Source organism: Ips typographus, linkage group LG8 (genome assembly GCF_016097725.1).
Source record: "Ips typographus isolate SLU linkage group LG8, UJ_Ityp_2.0, whole genome shotgun sequence".
NCBI classification, from domain to species: Eukaryota; Metazoa; Arthropoda; class Insecta; order Coleoptera; family Curculionidae; genus Ips; species Ips typographus.
The window spans coordinates 3,474,124-3,493,331 of NC_138429.1; the positions used below are offsets into that span (position 1 = coordinate 3,474,124).

General features: G+C 32.8%; 3 protein-coding genes across 8 annotated transcripts in view; 1 reads left to right on the forward strand and 2 right to left on the reverse strand.

Annotated features, from left to right (window-relative positions):
* Positions 1-1,584: 1,584 nt before the first annotated feature.
* On the reverse strand, positions 1,585-4,217 carry BBS1 (Bardet-Biedl syndrome 1). Of its 2 annotated transcripts, none has more exons than XM_081985276.1 (10): positions 4,088-4,217; positions 3,766-4,028; positions 3,513-3,708; positions 3,137-3,356; positions 2,844-3,086; positions 2,566-2,794; positions 2,360-2,515; positions 2,182-2,309; positions 2,001-2,135; positions 1,585-1,939 (listed from the first exon to the last, which is right to left on the reverse strand). In XM_081985276.1, the coding sequence occupies exons 1-10, from the start codon at positions 4,096-4,098 to the stop codon at positions 1,748-1,750; spliced, it is 1,773 nt and encodes a 590-aa protein (XP_081841402.1). In that variant the 5' UTR covers positions 4,099-4,217; the 3' UTR covers positions 1,585-1,747. The 2 variants fall into 2 exon arrangements, 1 of the variants encoding a protein (XP_081841402.1); XR_014179057.1 differs by having other exon boundaries at positions 1,799-1,939; positions 2,001-2,128.
* A 1,660-nt stretch (positions 4,218-5,877) lies between these two features.
* LOC145732411 (somatostatin receptor type 2-like) overlaps positions 5,878-19,208 on the reverse strand; it is an 84,109-nt gene continuing 70,778 nt past the window's right edge. For all 3 annotated transcript variants that reach the window (XM_081984649.1, XM_081984647.1, XM_081984648.1), the window contains 3 exons: positions 8,012-8,924; positions 6,303-6,509; positions 5,878-6,121 (listed from right to left, as the gene is read on the reverse strand). In XM_081984649.1, the coding sequence (XP_081840775.1) occupies positions 5,926-6,121; positions 6,303-6,509; positions 8,012-8,892 (1,284 nt within the window). In that variant the 5' untranslated portion in view covers positions 8,893-8,924 and the 3' untranslated portion in view covers positions 5,878-5,925. The remainder of the gene's footprint in view (positions 6,122-6,302; positions 6,510-8,011; positions 8,925-19,208) is intronic.
* On the forward strand, positions 10,245-13,813 carry LOC145732412 (uncharacterized). Of its 3 annotated transcripts, none has more exons than XM_081984651.1 (2): positions 10,245-10,456; positions 12,759-13,813. In XM_081984651.1, exon 2 carries the CDS (start codon positions 12,775-12,777, stop codon positions 13,630-13,632), a length of 858 nt encoding a protein of 285 aa, XP_081840777.1. In that variant the 5' UTR covers positions 10,245-10,456; positions 12,759-12,774; the 3' UTR covers positions 13,633-13,813. The 3 variants fall into 3 exon arrangements, with proteins under 3 accessions (XP_081840777.1, XP_081840778.1, XP_081840776.1); XM_081984652.1 differs by lacking the exon at positions 10,245-10,456 and adding an exon at positions 12,321-12,566; XM_081984650.1 differs by lacking the exon at positions 10,245-10,456 and adding an exon at positions 12,325-12,579.

Genomic DNA, 19,208 nt, shown 5'->3' on the forward strand with positions numbered 1-19,208 from the left:
ATCGCAAAAAATTATTAAGAAAATCGGGAATATTTATTTTTATTTTTAAAACAGTAAAAATGTAAGTACATACAACTGAAATTAACAAAAAAAATACAAGTAGGTAATTCTAAGAAAATTAATTTTGGACAGAACCGTTATTATTAATAGTAATATTTATTGTACAATTCGTATTATTGTTGAAGCTCAATCCCTTTTGCATTTCTTTTTGTTGAACTAAAGACTCTGCTAAAGATGTTGAAGCTGAGTGTTCGTGTGTGCTTTGGTTCTCTTGATTGACTGTTACAGATGTTGTAGTTTCCAAGTTACAAGGGCTAAACAACTTCCGTGATACTTCAATTTTTCTTTGTATGTACTCTTCTATATATCCTTCTGCTACATTGGAAGAAAGCCATCCTCCGTGTCTTTTCAAAGTGAGCAAATCACCGCCGTTTTCCACCAACATGGTTGTCGAAGAGCGCCTTAGCCCATGTCCGGTATATTCTTCGGGATTTTTTAGTTTTAGGTATTTTGCAATAAGCTTTGGAATACCACTGATAGTATGGCACCCAACATGTTGAACGTAACATCTTTGGTTTCGGTATGCAACAAATAATCTTCTACTCTCCATATGTTTAGGGTGGAGATCTGCGTATTTACGGTAAATTGTACAGGGATCGAATTTGCAATTTTCATTGGTAATGGTAAAACTTCTTGACCTGTGAGTTTTTCCATCTCGTAAGAACACGACAAGGAAACGCCCATTATCTTCCACATCATCTAAACTCAAACGTATTAAATCATCTCTGCGGCATGCACCGAAGATGCCAAACACTAAAATTACTTTTGCTAGTAGATATTCTCCATCTGAAGCTTCACATAAAAATTTGGTTACTTGTTCTGCTGTAAGGATCTTGGATTTCTTTGGTATATATCCTACAGCTTGTCGTTTCAAAAAAGCAATCGTTTTTGGATATTGATGGTGAGTATTTTCTTTTATTGCCAAACAACTCTTTAACATAGAGAATCGACTCCATAAAGTGGAGGATTTCATAGTGTTGGCTTTTTCAGAAAAATATACTAAAAGAATATCGTCACTCACAATTTTGATTCGTTTCTGAGTCCGCCATTCGGTAAAACTGTTATATTCTTGTTCATATCTCAACCTGGATTTCACTGGTAATAAATCTGCACTCACTTCTGCCGCTCGTTGTAAGATATTTTCGGGAATATCCCGATTTTCTTCACAATCTGAATTCATTTTTGCAAAATGTAATAAATACATAAATACTTAATTTTCACTGACAGAAAATAAAATTTGTCATTAATAAATAAATCGTTGCTATAGACACATTACTCGTTTCTTTTTTTTTCTTTGGGTTGCCATAGGATATCTAGTATCATGGATATCTATGTTTATTATTAAGCGCACGGAAAGAGGGATCGGGAAAAAATTTCCGTGCGCTGTTCCGAAAATGTCATATTTATTGTATTTTATAAACAGTTGAAAATGTAGTATTTTCTGTTAAGTATAATAAAAAAGTAATTCCATCCAACAAGAAACCAATAGAATCTCACTTATAAATAATATTAGAAAACTCCCTATTTCGTGTTAAAATGTAAAGAAAAATATATTCAAATATGTAATTTTATTACACTATTAATTATTAGGGTTATCATATTACATTGTAAACAGTCACTATCGAAACCAGATAAATATTCGGTGACCCTTGGGGGTCCACCTGGACCACTTTGGGAACCTCCTGGTCTAGAGTATCAATTCTGTGGCTGGCATATTAATAGTAGCAGCCAGAATCGGTACAGTACCTCGTTCTTTAGTAACAAATACCCTTATCACTTTAGGATCAATAGATTCATCCAATGTCCGCTCTTTAGCAACCAAAGCTTCTTCCACTCTGGTTTCCATTTTGTATGCTAGACTGGGAGGTACCAGGGGAACCTATTTAAACAAACCATCCACTTTAAATGTTATTTGACAGGGTTAGTATGATAATTCGAACCGTTATTATGTATGCCGACAGTTTGTACATTGAAGTATTTGAGTGAAATGTGACTGTTAATCCAACTAAGGGTTTATGAGGGTTTATGTTCTCCAGTGTTAGAATAACTGTAAATTTTGGACCCAAACCTAAAACCTACCAAACATTAACAAAAAAAAAAATGAATTAAAAATTCCAATACTTGTGCGGATAATTTTATTTGTTCCTTTTCATTCCCAACTCCGGACTGGTCATTGAGGTTTTGAACCAAACTTCTTGCCGCTGCTAGTCTTAGTCTTATCAAGTCTTGTTGGAATGTTTGATGAATTTCTGGCAGACACGTTTTTCAATACTTTTTATATGAAATTTAATAAACTTACCTAAAGCGTTTTGTCTTTCCCGTATACTTTGTTCCAAAAATAGCTTACTGCGTTTAGGTAGAGGCAAAGGTTTTGATTGCAAAATTTGCGAACTTTCTAGGGGCTTTAAGCTAAAATCTGCAGTCCTTTTCAAAATTTTAAAATTTATAGATCCACCTAAATGAACAGTTTCAAAATTTTAAAACATTGTAAAATATGAATTATACCTATAGTAATAATTAACATCACATTCTCCTCCTGGCCTAATTGTCCAAACTCAATTGCAGAAGGTGTGTCTGCCACAGAGGTAAAATCTACAACGTGTCTGCCTTGGTACAGTTGTATCAAGCCACTTTTTAAACCAACCGCTACTAAACAAATGCTTAAATGGTTTAAGGGTACCAAACAGAGACAAGTGATTGGGTTTGACGTTTTGCACGTCCACAATTTTTGACCCTAAACAATTTATCAAGAAGTACTTAAACTAGGACTAAATACTACAAACCTTTTTAGTGAAACACTGTAAATTATTATCTGACGTGGCCACCACAATAAAATTATCTCCAGGCATTAAAACCATATCAACAATTTCTGAAGTCAACTGGATTAAACACTTGCCTTCCAACCAGTTCTTTCGCAATAAACAAATATACCCTTCTCTAGTTGCAATTACAATGCGAAACTCCACATCGTACAGTCCAGTACATTTCATTATGAATGGACTAACTTGAATATTACTTGTATTGGCCTATAAAAAATCTTTTAATGATCTAGATGAGTAGGTGAACGTTTAAATACCTGAAGAATTACAGAAAAATTTTGAGGATCTAAAATGTAAATATTACCAAATTCCGTGGCTATAATAGGACAAGCTATTGCAGTCCTATCTCGTGTTGATCTTTCCATTGTTGTCATGCACGTTATTATGTTTTCTTTAATTGGCATTTGCTTTTTAAAGTTGAAGAATGCCTGTTCCATTTTTACAGGTGAACCAGCTAAGTTTAAAACATGCTGAGACCTTTAAAACCAGTAAATTGATATAATATACAAAAGAGACCTAATAAGAATGTTTTTTTAATAGTTGTGAAATAAACAAAACACAGAAAGAATGAATTTTGTTACAGAATTAATGGGATTACTAATTTTATTAGTATACTTGTTCATTCAAACTTACTTTGCACTTAAACTGCTAAATGGTATACTACTTAAAACGTTCACCATCTTCTCCATATCAAAGCTTTCATTTTGACTCATCTCAGACCAAATAGCGGCTTCTTCTTGAAGTAATGGGCAAAACGGTACTCGAAATTTGTAAAATGGTTTTAAGTTTTTGTATAGGAACAACTCAGATCCACAAGCTACCGCTACAACTACAAAAATATTGCAAGTAAGCATATGTATTTTATATTGTTGCTACACTTTTGTACCAGGTATTCTAGGTTCTAACTGATCAGCGTAAAAGCTTATAACGCAACTAGGTACGTTTGGTAGAGGTTGATCAGATGATAGCATAGTCCCTTTGTAAACTTTAAGTCTGGATTTAGTGTCATTTTCTAGTTTTAGGTCGGTTAACACTAAGTGATAGTCTCCGGATCCGGTTATGTCTGCAAAAACTACATTTCGGGGAAATGTGGTTAGACCTGCACTTCGGTCTGTGTGCGCCTCTAACCACTTTGCAATATTTAGATCCCTAAAATGTGTTTTTAGTGTTACATAAAATACATTTTAGTTACATTACAGCTTACTTACCCTTTACTCATGTCATTTAAATGAACTAGTTTAGCTTTGTTGGTATTATACGGTTGTTAAGAGTGAACTAGCATTGATGTTTGCTGTTATTGATCGTAAAACGACAGACATTAGCGAAGGAAACTAAAAACATTTTAATGTAAATAACCATTTATCAAAGAATATTTTAAACAACAAATTGAAATTATTATATACTATAACGCTTTTAATCCTTTATTTCAAAATACTGGACATACTACTACTAATGGGTTTAGGTATTTAATATCATTCCTATAGATGTTGCAGAATGTCTAAAAATACTGCAAATAACGGTTTCAAAACTTTTAATATAAGTCCTAGAAATGTTGCAAAAGATCTAGGAAATGTGCAGAATATCTAAAAAGGTTTCAAACTAAGGTCTAGAAACTAGAAATGTTTAAAAATGACTGGAAGCGTTGCAGAATATCTAAAAATAATGCAATAAGTTTCAAAACATCCTGATGACAAACGCAATACCTCGTCCAAACCCATGTTGTCTTCTACCAGTGAATTCAAATCGTACAAAATAACTGTTACAAATGAAGATTCCTACAACTCCTTTATAGGAGAATGGTCTAACGTGACTTTCAAAAAATTACTATATTAAATATTTATTTTCAAATTGGGGTGTCATATTATATCAATCTCTTGTCATACATAATGGATAACTGTTGCATTATTGAAAGCTCGAAAATATTAGCTTGTTTTTTGTTCTTACACGTTAAATTAATTGAAATTCAAGGATAAAGCAACAAAATGTACTGTTTTACAGTTTACATAAATCGAAACAAAACTAGAAAACTTTTGTCTGTTATTGCCACACAAAATACAGATTTCAAGTTTTAATTTACAGAAAGTCGTTGTTTTTTCTTTTATAATATACCTATTATATTATCATTAATTTTTTTGAATTATTTGTCGAGCTATTATTTTGACGTACCGCATGTGCCATTAAAATTTGACCACTTAAATCTGAGACACTCTGTATATAAAGGTCGTTTACTGCTATTTTTTTGTCTAATTAGGTATTTGATATATGGAATGAAAGATAGGATTTTATTTAAAATTGCAAGAAACTTATTCAGTGAGAACGGTTTTCTGATTAAATTAATTGAAACATAATTTACTGACTACTTTATTATGAAAATCCTGTTCATTTTTATTGATACTAGTTTTTTTTTGAATTCCTAACCTAATCTTGACCTCGGAACCTTTAAAACAAATTTTAATTAGTCCAAAAGTAGAAATGAAAGTCAATTTTTGCTATCGTGGTGAAGGTTCTCAATCAATGGTGAAACAAACCAATTTTAAGAACTTGTTTTTTTCAGTTGTAACTTGTAAAGTTGTAAATATGCTTTATTTGATATTTTATTTCTATTCATTATTATGTTAGGGATTTGATAATTTGATTGACTTACCACGAAAAATCGAATACACAAAGAAACTGTATTGTAGTTGGTGAGTTAGTATTCGGTTAAAATTAATAATTTCTCATGAGACCGTAAAATAGTTTTAAACAATAAGATTTAATAATATCTGCTGTTCCATATGATGGAATATTGAATTTTCTATACGTTATTTGCACTCAAATGTAGATAATTTGGAATTTCACTTAAAATATTGAAATGTTTTGATAATGAGTGTTGCAGTAATAATTATTTTAATTAGTGTACATTTCTTAAAATAGTTGTTTATGCTGCAAGTTTTGCTCACTTAAAGTTGATTTATTTCACATATATTGGTAAAATCAGAGGAATACAAAATATAGACCATTCTGAAAGTACATGTATATATTACAAATAGTATTATTTACATTTAATTTACAAACAAGTGGGTTGAGATTGCGTTGCACTGCCATTTTTGATCATTACACTATCTTTGCTGTCGTGTAAGTCAATGTTTACACGACTGGTCATCTGCACTGCGGTGCTCGATACTGGTTCGACCCTAACCAGGGGTGCTTCACCCTCATCGTCCATGTTTTGGCAAATGGATGTGTTTCTTGTAGTTCTGTATCTGGAAAATACAAATATGAATGAGATTACTAAAATTTAGTTTGAATAACAGCAAATCTTGGAGTTTAGAGCTTTGTAAGGGAGAATCCTCTCTAAAACATAAGTCGAATCTAAAAGGCACTGAACTCGACGACTTTAGTTTTGGATACGTGTTCAAAGCGTACAGGCTTTATGTCACATACCTTTCCGAAGACGATGGTTTTGATTTTCTCGGAAAAACGCTGTTTTCCAGATGCAAAGTGGCGTTAACGTCTTTGTTGCCGGCGCAAGTGCACGCTTTCCAAAAGCTCTTTTTGAAGTTGTCGCTCAGGAATGCGTAGAGTATTGGGTTCACCGCCGAATTGGAATAACTCAGACAGGATGCCAATAAATGGAGAGTGGTGTTTAATCTGAAAACCAGTTCAGTTTCAGTTGTTTTGATTAAATTTCAGTTTTATCCCATTTCAAAGTTTAGTTCGATGCTGCCCAAAAGTCTTTAATTCACTAGCTTCATATGTTAAATAACAAGTTTACAAAGGAACTAACTTTTAGTTGATTTTTAGTTAATCATTTCCAAATTTTGGGCAGTTACGGACCTGAAATTTGTTGGAGGAACAGTCAGTTAAGCCTAAATTCCAGGGCCGTACTGATTTTTTTTTTAAAAACCTAATTTTAGTCGGAGAGTAAAAACCAACAAGACAGTTTTAAAAAGTAGACTTAATTGTCATTTAACCCAATTTAAGTCATAATTTATAAATTTAAGCAGTTACGGCCCTGAAATTTGCACTGTAGACATACCATTAAACTAAAATTCCAGAATCGTATTACAAAAAATCCCACGAACTGTTCAAACAGTAGTAACATATGAAAGAGTTGAAGAAAAAAAAAATAAAAAATTTTCTTTCAGAACATAATTTCTGAATTTAACGGGTTACGGACCTGAAATTTGCAGGAGGGACAAAAATTCAGCCTAAATTCCAGGAGCGTACTGCACATTTTCGAAAAGAATGTCCGTTTATGCTAGATACTTAAAAATCCCATGAAAAGGTTCGAAGAGACACTTAGTTGACATGAAACTCAATTTAGTTGATAATTTCGAAATTTTGGGCAGTTACAGACCTGAACTTTGTTGGAGGGACAGTTAAGCTTAAATTCCAGGGTCGTACTGAATTTTTTTTTAAACCTAATTTTAGTCAGAGAGTAAAAACCAACAAGACAGCTTTAAAAAGTGGACTTAATTGTCATTTAACCCAATTTAAGTCATAATTTATAAATTTAAGCAGTTACGGCCCTGAAATTTGCACTGTAGACATACCATCAAACTAAAATTCCAGAATCGTATTACAAAAAATCCCACAAACTGTTAAAACAGTAGTAACATATGAAAGAGTTGAAGAAATTAGGTACATACAATTTTCTTTCAGAACATAATTTCTGAATTTAACGGGTTACCGGCCTGAAATTTGCAGGAGGGACAAAAATTCAGCCTAAATTCCAGGACCGTACTGCACATTTTCGAAAAGAATGTCCGTTTATGCTAGATACTTAAAAATTCCATGAAAAGGTTGGAAGAGACACTTAGTTGACATGAAACTCAATTTAGTTGATAATTTCGAAATTTTGGGCAGTTACGAACCTGAACTTTGTTGGAGGGACAGTACTGTTTGTTTTAGAGTACGTTCGGAATCGAACTTCACAAAATACAAGTGTGTTCCTCTTTGTAGTTCTACAGATCTTGTTACGTATTAATATTACTTGTCATTGACACAAAAATTTTGATCTAATTTTTTTTTGTTAACCTTGTGTCTTAAAACGTTTTTGGAAGTACGTCATTTGAACTATATTTCTATAACAATCACTAGAACGAAACATTGAACTGAGTTTTTTTAAGTTGCATAAAACATAAACTTACGTAACGTTGCTGTCATTTGAATATCGGATAGCCAGTTGTAAAACCCAATATGGTGCCCAGCAAATAATATACACCAAAACGACGCTAGAAACCAAATTGGTGACTTTCCTGTGGGATTTCTTCTTCTCCCTGGATTTGCTCGAAGGACCGACCGTTCTCAGTTTTCTCAGCACTTGCGAATAGAAGAACAGGATAAGTGTGAGCGGGATCGCAAAACTCAGAACAAAAGTGTAGATCGTAAAAACGAACGCTGACGAGGAATCGTCTTTTTCATCGTACATGGTACTGTTGGTGGTGTTTGCGAAACTGTTGTTCAAATGATATGTGGAAATGTCTAAGTCGGCCGAATCCCAAATTATTGCGCAGGATTTTTTGCCGGTCTCTCCTTCTACTTGTTGAGCGTGTTCTATGAGTGGAACTATCAAAAGGATGCTACAGCACCAAGCAAAACAGGAGACCAGTTTAGATATGACAGGGGTTCGCCATTTGGGAGAAGATATGGGATGACACACTGCTATGTACCTATCCGCACTCATGATACAAACAAATATAGAACTAGTAAACTGGTTAATACTTGTACTGATCATATAAGCTTTGCAGGCAATGTGCCCGAATACCCAATGGTTGCTTAGGATGGTAACAATCAGGAACGGTATTCCTATCAAGAAGAATTCATCGGCAATTGCCAAATTGACTATGTACATATTAGTAACTGTTTGCATTTTAGAGTAACGGAGTACGACATAGATGACTAAAGTGTTTCCGGCTATACCCACTAAGCAAACGAGGGAGAAAAGGATAGTTTGGATTACTTGGATCACGTAAAATGATGGAGTAAAGTGGTCCGAGCTGGTGACGTTTCCTATGCTCATGTCGTCCATGTTGCTTTTTTGGTATTCAATTTTTTAGCCATCTAAAACAACAAAAAATACATTAGTCACATAAAAGTTGAGTATTTTTACTATAAATATTTATTAAAAATCAGGTTATTATAGGTAAAGATGTGGCAAAAATTTATTTTAAAATGATTTTCTTCTACATGGTGTACAATAACATACAAGGAGTTTCCACAACAAATTTGAGGGTCTGGAAATCAAATTTTGAATTTTGTAAGTAATTTTTTGGCTCAAAAACTGCAAAAGTGAGTCAAAATCCCAAAAAGTAGCTATACAATCGTGCGTTTTGAGACCCAAAACCATTTTTTGTGAAAGTGTAAATTTGAGTTTGCAAATCGAAATTTTATAAAATGACTGATCCTAATAATGCTTAAAATAGTACAAATAATGTAAAAATATTATATTTTTTTAAATTTTAACCAAAAATCAAACCCTGTATTTGAAAACAAACCATTTTGAAGAAAAATGATTGCAAAAAGCAATCAAATCAATAATTTCCATGTATTTTGCCGAATATGATCAAATTGAATGGAAAAAGTAAGTCCACTCTTTTTATTAAATGACGTTATTTTAAATGAAACACCCTGTATTATTTTATTGTATTTCCAGATTCTGCTTTCCCAAGTTTATGTTCTGCCACAAATATGTATTTACAAAATGTTTTCTGTTTACGAGATATTTAGAGCAAAAACTGTTTTTTTAAAGAGATAAGTGTGATAAGAGTGTTTCGTTTTCATCCTAAGCTAGAAATTTGCGTAATTCTAAATAGGACACCCTGTATGCAGATTTTTTTTTACAAAATTTAAATCCTTGATTATCAAGTAACAAATTCAGAGCTTGTCTTGTGGGTTGCATCCTTATCTTGCTAAAACTAACAGTAATTCCTTATCGCAAATTTGATACAAATTCTAGGTTATAGTAACTTTAAAAACCTGTAAATAATTTTTAATAATTATTCCCAATTAGTCATATTATGTCAAATATAGTAGACTAGCAACATAACAAAGGGTTCAAGGTAACTTAGTGAGTTTAAAACAAATAATACGATTTGTCTGAACCTTTCCCACATTATTCGCAAGTGCTTTTGTGATTTAATAAAGCTTGTTATTGAAGTTATCATAAAAAGAGGACGTAGGAGCACCATTAAAACTGTGTCGTTTGATAAAGGGCCGGACGCTTTGATGTATTCAACGGATTAAATTTCTGATAAATTTAATTAAAAAATATTGCGTAAAGTCTGCAAGTTTTTGCACTCAAATGAAACAAAACAGAGTAATAATCACCGTATCAAAAAATCAACAAACTCTTAGATAACCATTTAAGTCCGCTTCTGGCTTAAGGGTCATAACCTCTTTTATAAACAAAAACAAGCAGGTAGGAATTTTAGAAGAGACAACCAGTTATCTAGCCAGCTGGTACCCAAAAGAGCGTGGGCACCATTTAGAGAGATATTGACGTAGTCTAAAGGTCATTTTAATGTTTTGGTTCTCGGGGATATGACTTCTCAGTGTCTGGTTAAATAACAAATCTAGTGCAATAGTTAAATTTGGTAAGTTAAATTTTTTTTAATTGTTTTAGTCCAGACCTGGTGTGAAAGTTGAGTTTTTTGTGATGCTGGTTCTCGTTTTAGATTTAAAAAACAAACTTTATTACTATTTGTGTAAAATTGTTGATATTGGTATAGTTTGTCTCAAGATATAAGGTTCTACTAGAATCTGTATTTGAAACTAAGCATAATTTTGAAAATTAATTATTATAGGCATTCATTTTATGAGTATTTAATGAAACCGTATATTATCATACAAATCTGATTTATTACATTTTTTACTTGAAACTGAAGCAGGTATAAAGTGTAATGAAGCACATGATAATAGTGTTCATCAAGTTTTCTGCAATTCAAGCCAAAAACGGCAACATAGCAAAAAGGGCAATGGGGCAAAGTTGCCTAATTTAAAGCTGAACCAAATGCTGTTCTAAAAGTTTCGATTTTTCGAGTACTATATGCCAAAAAAACTAAAAATTTGTTGCTTTTAGTTATTATTTACATAATAGTAATTCTAAAATGTGCTTAAATCAATCATTTTCTTACTCCAAGTAGGGTTTTACAGTCGATTTTGTCCCTGACTGTCCTTTAAACTTTATTTGTTGCAACAAACCAGTTTTTCCTTAATAACTCGAAAACGGCGAAAGTTACCAAAAACTGTAAGAGATAAAAAATTGTTCTAATCAACTCCTTAACATAACACTGTTAGTTTGCTCGTCTATTTTTGCTTCCAGTATACAGGGTGCGCAGGAAAAATATGGTGGTTCATTATTTTTGTCACCCTGTACGGAAGGTTTAAGCTAACATTTTTTACTCTACACCACTAGAAAGAGAAGCTGAAAACGGTTTTTTTAAGTGGTTAAACCACCCTGAACTTTGAAAAATAATTGAGATACATAGCGTTCAAATTTTAAACCACAATTTTTGCATCAAACCAGTTTTTGCTAAATAACTTGAAAACGCTCAAAGTTACGAAAAATTTGCAAGAGACCAAAAATGTTCTTAATTGACTCCCTAATTTAACACCGTAAGTTTACAGGACCGTTTTTTGCTTCCAGTGTACAGGGTGTGCATGAAAAGTATGGTGGTTGACTGTTTTTGGTCACCCTGTAGGAAATTTTTCAGATAGAATTTTTTGCTTTACACCACTGGAAAGAGGAGCTCAAGACGGTTAATTTAGTGGTTGAACCTCTCTGAACTCCCCAAAATAACCGAGTTACAAGCTTATTTTTGGGAGTTTAGAGAGGTTGCAATTGAGAGTTTTTCATATCCATTATAATTTCCCAGATTCTAACGGTTAAGGTCGACATTGGATTACCTTGTATGTTGCAAATAATAAAAATCACATTTTCTCACTTTAATACCATTGTCTATCACTTTTCTAACTTTTAAAGAAAATTAGCAATATGTTCTGTTATACAGTCGCCAAATTAGAGGTAGATTAGAGAAGTATCCCATGGCCTGACATATCACCAGATTTCAATGTATTGAACTAGTTTTTCTGGGAGAACAGATGTCAACTCACGTTACATGTCTTGTAATATTAATACACTGCACCAGAATGTGATAAGTTTTTATAAAAAGATTAGAATTAAACAAGTTTGAATAACAATTTAGTAATTAATCTAGACTATAGTCAACAAAAACGTTTAAACACATTAAAGTGTTGGGAAAGTTTTTAAAGCCTGATAATCGGTCATTATAAAACTAAACAAACACAAGAAGTGCTATTGAACTTGAATTACTCGAAATTTTTAATCATACAACCACTAGTTTTAAAATCTTTACTTTTTGAATACTTCACATATTACATTCAAACTGATAATGTGATAACTGATAAAAAGGCACTTATTAAAACACCTGCTCGGCCATCGAATATTAAACAATTTAACTCTCATTAAACGTTATATTAAATGAATGCAAGCAATATATGAAAATTCAATATCTTTAATACATGTGACCTATTCTCGGAGACGAACCCGTTCCTGCTACTTAAGTGGTGATGAATAATAACTATAAGGCAACATGCTTCAGAGTAATTGGTCTATCAGTATTTCAGTACAAACGTGTATGGTTGATGCCATGTGTAAACGCAGAAAAGATTTAACCAATTAGAGTGAGTTTTAAAAGTAAGTTTTGTATAGAGAAATAACAAGAATTGTAGTAATAAGATGCTTTTTAAATTTGTGATAAAAATTGATTCCTTTTGGATTGCAAGTAATAAGTTGCTACTTCCTTGAAGGATTTGTTTGTGGTTTCCCAAACACAAATTATATTTTCTTCCAGGAATAACCTTTAAACATTTTAGTTTCAGACTGGCCAAAATGGACAATATAACCTACGACGAAGATGTGGACTATCCTAAAACCAGTCCAATGGACATTCTCAACGTCACCACCTCTTTAGTGTCTGCCATAGCAAATATTGTCATAGTTTACCTAATTCTACGACATAAACTGCTACGAACACGTTCAAATTTATACTTAGCTAATTTAAGTATTTGTAATTTAGCTGTCATGTTACTAGTTCCTACCTCGCTAAATCTGTTCGGAATTACTGATGACTTTAGCTACGAATGCATGTGCGGATGGGAAGAAAGTTTGTATGGAATCCTGTTTGGAAATTCCTTGTTTGCGTTAATCGTATTAGTAAATTGGTACGTGGTTAGTTACGTGAAATGTTCTTGTGCCATTCGATGTAAGTATAGCTATTTCATGGTGATGTTTGGTGCGTGGATTTTAATTTTGTGCGTGTCAATTGCGTCAGTATTGTTTTGTATACAAAGTTTAAGTTATCCTCTCGCTTTAGCGTGTTTTATTATAGCGTACATTGTCATGTCACTGTCCACTGTTGTGATTCATATTATAAAATGGGTGAAAGGGAGATTTTACAACCAAAATCCGGACAGTAGTGTTGAACTAATTGTCGTTAGTGCGTATTTTCTATGTTGGATGCCCAACTGGTTATTCATGTACGCGCAATTTTTGCTACACTATTTTCTTTCTAGTGTCATACAGAATTTAACGTACTTTTTAGGTTATAGTTTTGGTTGGTTGATGTTTTTCTTATTGTTTTATTACGACAAATCGTTCAGATTGTTTGTCAAGAAATCACTGGGTTGTAACGTAGAGGAGAGTAACGAAGAAAATTTAGACAAGGAACAAAATGCGGTGCTACTGTAAACCACATCTATAAGACTGATGACGTTTTAATAATATTTTTACATTGTATTTGAGTTAAGATTTATAAGAGTTTTATATATTATTATAAAGTGGGGTTACCAATTTGTATTTTAGTAAACTATTTCCTATAGATTTGATAACATGACAGCCAGTTTGCTGGTAATTAAATTGATAATGGATGGATGGATTTCTTAATTGTATGCAACGTAAACTTATACGTTAATTAAACGATTTATGCATTAATCGCAGTTAATCTGAGAATTAAAATGTATTGATGCATGCAATTCGCCAACTAGAAATTCCCGGAGTTGTAAACATCTCTGAATAAAAGAACAGACAAAAGCAAATCCTCAATATCGTCAATAACAGAAATGCCACGTGACTGATGCACGAGGCAACAGGGCTAAATAATAATGATAATGTCTGTGCGATATGCTCTTTAAGGTCTTTATTTAGCATTACAAGTAAATTTATAAACATTTTATTGAATGACCTTACAACGTACGGAAAAATAGTATAGTGAATCACAGTTTTTAACCGCTACAACGATAAACACATAATTAACATAAAACTAGATTTACATTTTGTCGGGGAGATATTATAACTGATGACAGTCCACATATGCAGTAATAACGCAAATTACAGCACAGTGAATTTTGTTTAAAATGCAGCCTCTGGCGTTTTCCCAATTTTCCAGACAACGGAGAAAGATTTAGATTAATTTGGAAACCGGAGATAAGTTTCACATAAAATTCTCTAAAACTTTCCTCATTTATCCCCGACTCTGTAGCTCTTACGGTTACCGAGATCTCAATACATTTAGAACCAATTTGGGACACACTGTATATTGAATAATCATATAATATACAGGGTATCTAAAATAATATAATAGAGATAATAAAATCAGAACATGTGACAAACATCATTAACATCAAAACTTGCTCAGAAGCATATGTGAAACCAGACAGGTTGTTGAGCTCCATGATAATTATTTTGACAGCTGTCACGTGTCTGACTAATGACGTTTTCGATTGGCAAGTTTAGTGCAAAACTAATGTATCCTACTCTATTAAATGTCATAGAAATAGTATGACAATACACCAGTTTTACACTAAACAGTCCAATTGAAAACGCCATAAGCAAATACTGTTCTAAGGTCACGTGCCAATTGTCACTTACGTTAAAACTGTCAAACCTTCCCAAAGCTGTAATAATCATGGATAATAACAGCTTTCTTGCAATAACTGAAGAAAGGAGTGTTTTTCCGTCCTGTGACAGTTATTTTAACAGTTGTCACGTGACATTCTAACTAAATAGTGTTTCAGGATCAAGTGACAACTGTCATTAACGTCAAAATTGTCAAACCTTAGCCAAAAACTGTAAGAATCATGGAAAAGAACAGCTTTCTTGCAATAACTGAATAAAAGAGTGTTTTTGCGCTCTATGACAGTTGATTTGACAGTTGTCACGTGACATTCTAAGTAAATAGTGTTCCAGGCTCAAGTGACAACTATCATTAACGTCAAAATTGCCAAACCTTAGCCAAAAGCTCTAAGAATCCTGCATAGGAACAGCTTTTTTGCAATAACTGAATAAAGGAGTGTTTTTGCGTCCTATGACAGTTATTTTAACGGTTGTCACGTGACTGTCTAAGTAAATAGTGCTTCAGGATCAAGTGACAACTGTCATTAACTTCAAAATTGTCAAACCTTAGCCAAAAGCTGTAAGAATCATGGATAAGAACAGCTTTCTTACAATAACTGAATAAAGGAGTGTTTTTGCGACCTATGACAGTTATTTTAACAGTTGTCACGTGACTGTCTACGTAAATAGTGTCTTAGGATCAAGTGTCAATGTTTTCAAATCTTATTGTTGTCCAAAATGTGAAATAATCAATATTTGAACCTATTGTAGAATACTGCTGTATTTTTCATTGAGAGGTTTCCTCAACGAGTCAATGTATAGAGGGTACCGGTTGTAAATAGCACTTTTTAGATTATCTTTGGTGCTAAGTTTGGAGATCTAGGCGGTCCTCTCACTGTTCTACCTCGATTTATCTAATCATTTCAACAGGTTTAATCCAAATAAACTTTTACCTATTTTGGAGACAATTTCCTGATTTTCATATATTTGCTACAATCAAAGAAAAAAAATTAAATTATTATTTACTAATCACTTATGTAACTAGGCATGTTCGGATCAACCACTTTGTTCATTTAGAGCCTAACCCAAATTTTGCTCTATTAGTGAACAAGTTTGAAATACCGTGAGGCCCAAAAAAGACTTTCACATTCTTACGTGCAGGAATTTCATCATTTAAAGCGCAATAAAAACCTCCCCGATGTTTAGGAAAAAAATTGAGTCGAACATTTCGTCCCGTTCACGACTTTAAACGAAATGTGATAAAATTTTCGTCGAGATTTGGGGTGGCACGTGGTTATTTTCCAAAATTACGAGCGGAACAACAGTCGCAAAAAATTATATATTTTATAGAGTCCTTTCACTTTTGCAATGGTTTGCGTGACTTTTTCCTCTCCCTCGTTAGCTTTCATGCGTGACGATGATCGTAATTTATACGTATGATTTATTTAGCGGTGACAAATACAATTTCAATTTTAATTAAATGCATGAAAAGTACATAATCAACTGTTTTACTTCAAGAAAAGGCAAAATATAGTTTAACTAAAACAATCAATCATTGTTTAACAAAAAGTAGAGTAAAGCGATCAAATATTTTACAATATCCACTAAACATGATGAAAATGAACGTAAAATAAGGAAGTGAAATTCTAAAGTTGGATTAAAGCATTTAGCAAACCGTTCACTCCTTTTGAATATTCAATAACACAGCCAGGGTGCCAACATTTCCAATTTAGTTCACCAAATGAATTTCATGAAATATTAATTTAACCAGATGTTGCCCACAAGTCCTAATTGTGTCCATATGATAAGATGTCCCATAAACCAATTAAATTCACCTGGAAATCACATTCACAAGAATCGATATAATTTTAAAGGGATTATAAATTTAATTTACAAACCGTTAATAGTTTGTTATTGGCTCATTAATTGAAAATTGCAACTAAATTAAATTAGTTTCAGCGACAGGTACTAATTTTCGTTGCAGCGCTAATAAACGTTTATTTGCCTATTTGATGACAAAATGGAAACGAAATTAATTGCAGATTTCAGTTATTGTTATAAAAAAGTTATCATTAATTCGTTTTATTAACATTACAAGCAATTAAACAAAGTTTATTGTGTTCTAATAGTGCATGAATTCAAAGTGTTGTCAATTATATACCCCAGTGATTTGTTCCTGTTATTCAAAAAGTAATTAGTTTGATAAATGAAAACTTGAAATTTCTACTGTATTATTTGCAGTTTAATTAAAATTTTCTTGTAATTAGTTAATAACAATGTAAATTGCCAAACACACTGTAGTTAGGTTAACTGAGGTTAGTTAACGCTGTGATTGGTCAAAAAAGCAGCAAGCTGAAAGCTGCTTTATTGGCTCATCACAAACTGTGGCAGCATGGTTGGAAGGTTATATTGGTCAAATTAGGAAAAAAATCACGTGACTGTAAAGCCTAACTCAATTTTTTAATATTCAAATTTCAATATAAAGATCCAGCTGCTGTGATCATGTGACCGCTTCTAAGACCTCTGCCAGATTCAATCATGGTTAGTTTTTGAGGTCACGTTACCGATTTTAATATTTTTTTCCAAATTCTCAAGAAATTTTCTAGTTGAAATCACGTGACTGATGATTTCCAACTGGCAAATTCTCAATTTTGCAGTTGTCGAGCTAAAAATGTAATTCTGCGGTCCAAACTGTCATTGTCAATTGTCAGGTGAGTAAAATCACGTGACTGTAATGCCTAACTCAATTTTTTAATATCCAAATTTCAAGTTAAAAATCTGGCTGCTGTGGTCATGTGATCGTTTCTAAGACCTGTCAGATGTAGGTAGTTTTTGAGGTCAGGTGATCAATTCTCCACTTTTTCCAAATTTTCAAATTCAAATTTTGCTAGCTTAGCTTTCAGTTTGCTGGTTTTTTGCCCAATCACGAACTGTGATTAAATACCTACTGCAAATGTGGGCTTACTATAAAAATACAATACATAACTTAATTACACCGACGAGAAAGAAAACAATAGTTACATAGAACAATGCCAAAGTTTTCCACTTAATTGAAAGAAAAACTATTAGGACTTGAGTGAATTGAGGCGTCCATTATCATCTTCCAACAACCTTTAGTAGAGATTCTATTTTTTTAACTTTAACGACCATAGTCCACTTAAAAAATAACTCGTTAACCTAATTTGGTCTGAAGTTTTAGTGACCGTTCTCTTATAATAGATTAAGTTAAGTACAGCTTTACTATTCCAGAATTGCCGATTTTTTAGCTTCAAAAAGCAAATTATCCGATTGTGATGAAGTTCAAAGCTGCAGCAACCTTTTATAAAACCTTTTGGGAAAATAAGTGAGAATTATTAAAGCTTAAAGACCCCACGTGCTTTAAAATTACAATGTGATGGAGTGCCGTATTTCTTTTTTTTTTTTTTTATATAAATTATCCCGAAATAGCACATTGGAGTGAATAACGTGGTGATGGAGAGCTTAGAGCTTTTTGAAAAGATTTTATTTGACCTCTACAAAGTGAATGAGAAAGTAGGTTAATGTGATAGAAATTAGTTTTATGTGAAGGTGAGATGTTAAGTTAAAAATAGTCTGATCATCATTAGCTTTGTTTTCAGTTGGTTCTGTTCTTCTAGTGAACATACTCTTCTTTAGGTTATGTTGTTTTTTATATTCCACGTCCGGTCCATCAATTCCACCACAGGCAAATCAAAAAGAAAATCATTTATTCTGATGATTTTTGCTTCCGGGATATTAGCCAATTCTCAGCGTTGCTAGTAGATCGGAAAAGGGTCGGAGCGATAATAAATCAGTTTATATGAAGAATCGTTTCATAAAAATAGGCCCTTTTATTGCTATCGGGAATCGAGGAGAGAGACTTACCTATCTTGACGTAGACAAATTAACTGGGTGACGTTTGTGCTTTACCTTTCGGAATTCTTTTTTTTATGTACGCATTATATCCAGTTTTCACGGTCGTCGATAACGCGAGATTAATGACACCACATTAAAACCCTTTGATCATCAAATTTTGTTTTTAAATATCTACGCCGGTTGCAATTCGTTTAATTTCCTCTGTTGTATCATAAGCAACAGATAAAAATTGTATATACAAGCCAGTCATATACTCCATGTTATCTATTCATCTTTCTTCATATAATTTAATTCACAAGTTTACGTAAAACCTCGGGACAGTTCACAAAGCTTGCCAAGTGCATGGCAATAATTTCAGCATGAATATGGCTTGATCTCTCTCGGTTACGAGAAGGGTGTACACACATGTTCATGCCACTAATCTCGCAGATATTAATCCGCAATTATATTGCAGGATTAATAATTACTTTCTGTTCGTTTAGTTCATAACGGAGCAGAAAAGAAAAATTTAACCAGAAATTTGATCAGCAGCAAAGCTTTACAACTATCAAGGGGCCCAG

Excerpts from the sequence above, each read along its gene's own strand:
- BBS1 (XM_081985276.1), bottom strand. Across the intron at positions 2,516-2,565 it reads GATGTTAATTATTACTATAG|GTGGATCTATAAATTTTAAA; the intron begins GTATAATTCATA and ends CTGTTCATTTAG. Across the intron at positions 2,310-2,359 it reads GGAAAGACAAAACGCTTTAG|AAATTCATCAAACATTCCAA; the intron begins GTAAGTTTATTA and ends CGTGTCTGCCAG.
- LOC145732412 (XM_081984651.1), top strand. The coding sequence starts at position 12,775 with ATGGACAATATAACCTACGACGAAGATGTGGACTATCCTAAAACCAGT.